At 29.0% G+C, this 7,073-nt stretch overlaps 1 protein-coding gene across 1 annotated transcript; it reads right to left on the bottom strand.

Annotated features, from left to right (window-relative positions):
- Positions 1-4,559: 4,559 nt before the first annotated feature.
- Positions 4,560-6,386, bottom strand: LOC105124996 (tropinone reductase homolog At1g07440-like). The gene is made up of 5 exons (XM_011025244.1): positions 6,282-6,386; positions 5,898-6,105; positions 5,349-5,568; positions 5,138-5,244; positions 4,560-4,835 (listed from the first exon to the last, which is right to left on the bottom strand). The coding sequence occupies exons 1-5, from the start codon at positions 6,344-6,346 to the stop codon at positions 4,653-4,655; spliced, it is 783 nt and encodes a 260-aa protein (XP_011023546.1). The 5' UTR covers positions 6,347-6,386; the 3' UTR covers positions 4,560-4,652.
- Positions 6,387-7,073: the final 687 nt, after the last annotated feature.

Here is a 7,073-nt window from a genome sequence, read left to right as displayed (position 1 = left end):
TTCTGAGCTTTATCTAGGAACTTTTCTTCTCCTTACACATGTCATATCATTAAAGTACTTAGTTGGATTCTACGGGTACTCCTGCACAATCTCCAAGTGTTCTCATACAATTTTTGTTCTCTAAATTTCTCTATATTTTTTGTTTTTATGTTTGATAGCAGATCATCCAATCAAAACACTTATCCAAGTCAAAATAGGGTGTCAATCTCTATTTCCTTGTTGTATTTCTCTTTCAATAGTTTTACCTGTTTTATTACAAATTCTTACATATACAAAAATAGAATCGTATGGGTAATCCTTCAACTAAACAAGTTCCCCAAAAAATATTCGAGGGTTCCACTTAAAACTTAATCTCCTAGTCAAAAAATTTTAGTCCATAGTTGTTCATTGTATTGTACCTCACATACTACTACACATTGTAGCAAGACTGCTGCCTTTAGCAGCCACTCCACTTTCTCTCTTCTTCTCTCTTGTTCTTCTACTACTTTTTCTCTCTCTTTGCTACTCTCTTGGTGGTTATTTATAGACAAGAATGCTTTTATTTTTAACATAGAAAGAGAGACAGATACTCCTATCCAATCCTGTTGTACTATTAACAAATAAATTGTAATTTGTGCCAATTTATAGCCCATGTAGAAACCATTGGCAGCTCATAGTATGTTAGAATCCTTAACTTCCCTTTTAAATATATTCAACTTATATTGTTGAACCAATGCAATATCAATAAATAGAAAGAAAAAATTATAGAAAGGAAAGATATTGACAACATCTTAACTAAATACTTTGATAGTATAATATATTTTTTATTCATGAAACTTGTTTTTTATGGAGAAAAGATATTAAAGAGTGATATCATTCCTATGATATTTTGAGTTATATTATACTTAAAATAATATGTAATATTAAAAATCCTATAAGAAGTCTTAGAAATATCAAAAAGGTGTTAGATCTAAGTAAAATGCCTAAACTTATTAAAGGTGAAAAATAGGCTTAAATAAATTATATAAGCTCAAGCACATTAAGTTCCGGTATAATAGCTTAAACCCATATAAGTATATAGGTGTTGGGGTGTATGCCTAACACTAAGAGCATTAGGCAATACACCTAGCATTAGACTAGCGTCTTAGATGAATTTGAGCTACAATGTCTAAGCACATACACATTGATAAAAGTTCTGCTTAAGCATAGTAATTATTTGAGTCTTTTTTTTTTATATGTTTTTTTAATTTTTAATTATGTTAAATTTAAGTTTATCACTTGAGTTACAGTGACAACCTTTCAACAATTAAAAGAAAAAAAAAGCAGAAGCAAAAGCAAAAAAACTGAAAATAAATAAACAATTTCTGTAACTTAATTATGATTGCTTATTTACCGAAAAGATAGAACAATTTGAAAAATATAAATAAAGCAAATATTGAAATTCGATTTCTCTGGGTTGCAATAAGATTCAAGATAAGAAATTTGATGAATATTAAATATCTCGACATCATAATTCTTCATTTGCATTTTTCTATGGACGGGATTGATGCTAAAGGAGAGTAGATAGTAGTTTGAAGGATTTAAATTTTCTTGACAGTAAGAATATTCTTGAACCATTTTACTCGTTAATCAATATTAAATATCTCTTGATGAATTTAAAAGCATATATTCTTCGTCGATCTGGTGTATTAAAAAACAATTAATAATTTTTTTTAATCCTAACCCAAGATTTGAATTCATGAAGTCAAGAAAATATGCAAACTTTCTTGACTATCAAACTAATTCCTTACAATTAATTACTCAAATTTTTGGCTTTTTGTTTAGAGTAAACTAAATGTCATGGTTCAGGGCGAAGCAGACTCCTAAATGCAAATGAAGAAAAAATAATTATAATGATAATAGCATGGAAAGTCTAAAAAGTTTAAATTTTAGAGAGTTATGAAGAAATTCTAACTTTGGATGAGATTATCTTAGAAAATTTGTTTGAAAGATTTCTTACCTCACAAAATTAATAGTCTAAGAAGGATAATAACGATTAGGGGAAAACAAAAGGGAAAGAAGCTTGATAGGAAAGAATTTTAAAAATATTGTAACTTCAAGCGAAAATAAAAAGGTAATCTGACCATCTTGAGTTTAAAAATTATTCAAGTGAGCCCAATAAGATAAAAATAAGTAAATACTTCCATTAAAATTAACAAAAAAAAATATAGAACATGATTTTTCACTATAATTATAGATATAGTTTATTATTGATTGGTATAATGAGATTATCATTTTATCTTTAAGTTAAAAAAATAAAAACTTAGAATATAAGATAAAAACTTAGAATATAAGAACATTTTAGTCTTTTCAATAAGTTCTTCAGTCATTCAAAGAATAGCCAAGGTATGCTAGCTTTTTTTAAAAAAAATTTATGCAGTACAAAAATTTTCTACTTTAAAAATAGCAAAACTTGGAATTGTTTAGCGAAGAAATTTTTTCAAAAACTTTAAAATAGTATACTTCATTACTCCAAGGTCATAAATTATTTAGTTATTGACCAAGAGCTCCTTTTGTTTTTCTCTTCTTATACTGTAGTTAAAATATGTTTTTATTTTTAGAAAAAATAAAAAATAAGTTATATATTTTAGGATGTTTTAATATTTTTTATATTGGTTTATTTATTATTTCCAAGATAATGAGAGATATTTTCATAATTTTACATTACTTTTTAAATTTTTAATCAAGAAAGTTGTTAACACATGTGACACCATCCGCTGACAAAACCTCGCTCTTTGTCATGTTCTTAGAAGTGTCACTATTTTTTTTTTCTCCTGGCATGGCGCGTGACGATGAATGACGAGCAGTTTGATGTTGGTGGTTGTTTTTCTACTTCTTTTTTTTTTCTTTAAGAGAAAGTGCATGCTTGTCCTCTTTTATTTTTATTTCTCAATTTTAGACCTTTTGTTTTTTATTGTTTATTTTCATCCTTAAATTACAATTTTTCACATATTGTTTTTTTTTTAAATTCGATTCTTATTCTTTCTATTATTATTTTTTTAGTTTTGGCTTTTTTTGTCAAAGTTTTATTGGTTTTCAATTTCATCATTCAATCAAAGTTTATGTTATTTATTTTTTTTTAATTTAGCCCTCATTGTTTTTATTGTCTTTTCCTTTTGTGAAAGTTTTTCTTTTTATAATTTAACCATCAAATTAATTTTTTTTATGCCCTCAAATTCATTTTTTATTTCAATTTTCATCCTCATTCTTTTAATTACAAATTTTTATGTGGTTGATTTTTTCTTTTCCAATTGCATTCTTTGATGTTTGATTTGTTCAGGATTGGATTTTACTATTTTTCTATTTTTTATAGTTCCAATCTAATAACATGAGTCATAGGTTTTAAGAGTTAATATGGTTAGGAAAAAAACAATTTCTCATTTTTTTTAATCTTATCATTTTATATTATTTTAAAAAATAGATTTTTTTGTTACCTTCAATTTCTATTCTATTAGTTTATCCATATCTCATTACCTATACTACAGGTTTGCCAAGCCATTTTTAGATAGAGGTTTTTTTTAAAAAAATTATTTTGTTTTGTATTTTATTTTTTTGCATATTTTTATTTCATTTTATACATATAAGCTTTGTTAGTAAAAAATTAGTTATTTTGAAATAATATTTTTAATATTGTTGGCCATGCATTTTGTTTTTTATTTTATACACCTAGTTTTATATGTTTATTTATTTATATTATTTTGTATTGATTTTAATAAATAAATTCATTAAAAAAAAATAAGTAAATATCTTATTTTGTAAGATCTATATTCATCTCTTAATTTTTTTAATTTTTATTTTAATTATTGTTAACAAATATTTTTATTTATTTACATAGATAATTATTGAATGTTAAATAGAATTTTTAATTTATATTTAAATTTTTTTATATAAAAAAACATATCAACATATCATATATATCCAAGTTTGTATTTGAAAAAAAAAATCAACTCATTCACTATCTTGAATAGTATAATTCAACTAATCAATACTAGATTTTCTTTTTAAAAAATCACAAATTCGAGTTTTACAAATCTTAATCGCTAAAAACTTATATAATTATTAATTTTAAAATTTATATTTGAAAAAAAAAAATCAACTCATTCCCTATCTTGAAAAGTATAATTCAACTAATCAATAAAATTTATAAAATTAATTAAGATACAGTAAGCTAACCTAAATATCTACATTACTTAAAAAAAATAAAACTAATCTCATATATAAATGGTGTAAAATTTAAATTGCAGTAGTGGAGTAAAATGACCCGACTAATTCAAAGTTGGATCCAACCTTCCCATATTCTTTGAAAATCAACTAGTATTAATTGAAATGATAGTTTATTGATCATTGAAAACACCCAAATAAATAATATTAAATTGGCTGCAAGTCATCGTTGAGAGGCTGAAAAAATCCAACCGGACAGTTCACAACATCATCAAAGACAATATTAATTGAAAAAATAGTTTGTTGAGAATGGAAAACACTCAAATAAATAAGATTAAATTAGCTCCAAGTCATTGAGAGGCTGAGACAATCATCTTATTTGGCAGGATAGTTAAAAACATCATCAAAGGGCAATAAGACTGCCTTATTCAATCCTACAAGTAGATGAATTCACGCCTCAGAGCAGCTGATTTTCAACCCATGGAAAAGCCATTCACTGACATCCCTCCATCAATGCATATGACTTGTCCTGTTAAGAAACCTGGTGCAGGCAAGCATAGAAAGGCGACAACAGAAGAGACCTCCCCTGGTTCCCCAACGCGTTTCATGGGGGTTCGATTGAAAACCTCCTTCAGAATGTTCTCATCATCCAGACTCTGAATGGTTAAGGAAAAGCATTAGATAACTCATGATCACAGAAAAACTAGCTTGATAATAACAAATGTGTTGCTGACGTTAATTAATCTAATTCACCTAGCTCCTAAGACTGATTATTGCAGAACTGAAGCAATAAAAATGTTCGATAAGATAATCATATTGCTGAACTGAGCGTCTCGCGTTAGTTCAGAACAATCCACCTATGTTGTTGCACTTGTGCAATGAGAATTGAATGGGAAAAACATGTAGAAAGGAGATCAAACGTTAATTAGAGAACTCGTGAGTTTGTAGAATGTTGTACAGGTGTTGTGAGAGGAGTTCGTATGAACCAGGGAGCAACTGCGTTAACCCTTATATTGTCCTTAGCCCATTCGCACGCCAAATTCCTTGTAAGTTGGTTCATTGCACCTGCAGTATACATGTCATGACAGGTCCTAAGAGAACAAGGTTTTGCAGTAGAAACAGAAGGAAAATTAAAATGAGAAAACAGGTCTAGAGAAGTAGTTAAGTACCTTTAGAAGCTGAATACAAAGGATACTGAGTGTTTATAGATACCACACTAGTAATGGAAGACATGAAGACAATCTTTCCAGCACCTGAAGCTTTCAAAAGGGGATGTGCAAGTTGGGACAAATGGAAAGCAGATTGAAGGTTTGTGTTCATGAGAGATGTGAAATCCTCAGCTGTGTAATCTAAGGTCGCTTTATATATGTTTGTCCCAGCATTGTTTACCTGGAGATTTGGAAGAGTTTAAAAGGCTATTGATTGAAATTAATAAAACAATACTTATTTGTGCACAATCAAGTTATATGCATTTATGCTACAACAAATAAGGGTTCTTAATTAAGTTATATTAATAACTGTTTTCATTTTCACTTTCCTTGAAACTTTCTTAGGATCATTGGAACAGCTATCAATCGCAGTTCTCTTTTCCCGTAAAAAATGCCTATTGTTTTATACCAAAGGCCCTGTAGAACTTCCCTCATAATATTACTAGCCCTTCTTCGAGTACTGTGAATGCGTTAAGAAACAAGAAAGAAACAGAGTTGGATTTTACTCACAAGGATATTAAGTTTACCATCAAAGCGAGAGGAAACCTCCTCCATCAGCTTCTCTCTTTCAGCATCAGAGGATACATCACAGACTGAACCAGTAACTTTAAAACCCTTCTCATTCCATTCACGGATGCGTTCATTGAGCTGTTCTTGGTTCCTCGCACATGTATGCACGATTGCCCCTAGCGCTGCCAACTCGTCCACAACAGCATAACTGTTCATAATGCATTAGCAAACAAGTGTTGCTGTTATGACTGATTCCAACGGTAAGCTGATAAATGTCTATACAATGGAGCCCAAAATCAGGAATATATAAGCTAGCGATGACTGTGAGCTAGAACTAAAGGAAGCAAGGTGTTCAAGAGTAGAAGGAAAATTAGAGATGATTACCCAATCCCTTTGGTTCCACCAGTGACAAGAGCCGTCATTCCTTGGAGAGACCATCTCTTCTCCATGCTATTGCTTTCTGGTTTGGATATCTTCTCTGATCTAATCTTCAAGTTCAATGCATGTAAGCTATAATTACTAAAACTTGCTAGAATAAAATAAGAAGTGGTAAGAAATTTTAAGGTCAGTTTCACTAAGAAAACTGTTTTTTTTTTCAAAGTAAAGTTGAAACATGTATTCATTTGTTTATGATGAAGTTGGATTCTCAAGAAAATTATAACTGTTTTTTATAAAAAAATCAAAAATATAATTTTAATAATTTTATTTATAATAATTTAATTATGAAATATTAATTTGGTTTATTTAAATTAATATCTACCATAAAAATATATTATTTTTAGTTAATAAATATTTATAATAAAATATAGTTATTAAACTCGTACTAGTTGAGCAGTCAACTTGAAAATCAGTCGATCCAGTTGCTAAATTGATTTGGATTTATTAAAAGATCAGCTAATACAACAATCCAGCAAAACCCGTGCGACTTAGAGGATTAACTCATGACCCAAGCAACCTGGACAAACCAGACAAGACCCGGTGTTCATTTTTTTCTTTTCAAATGTGGTTTCTGTGTAGACTTGGAAAGGAGAAGTTTTGGCCAAAAGGCCAGGGGATTACTGAGAGAGGGATGAGGGAAGTTGTGGCCGGGCACATCTGCAGTCTCAGAAACACCATTAATACTTCTCCCCATCTTACCACAAGCCTTAGAATCTCATATACAAGAGCTAATCTTGC

This window comes from Populus euphratica, unplaced genomic scaffold (assembly GCF_000495115.2).
Source record: "Populus euphratica unplaced genomic scaffold, PopEup_1.0 scaffold28.1, whole genome shotgun sequence".
NCBI classification, from domain to species: Eukaryota; Viridiplantae; Streptophyta; class Magnoliopsida; order Malpighiales; family Salicaceae; genus Populus; species Populus euphratica.
This window is presented reverse-complemented; position numbering and strand designations above follow the sequence as displayed.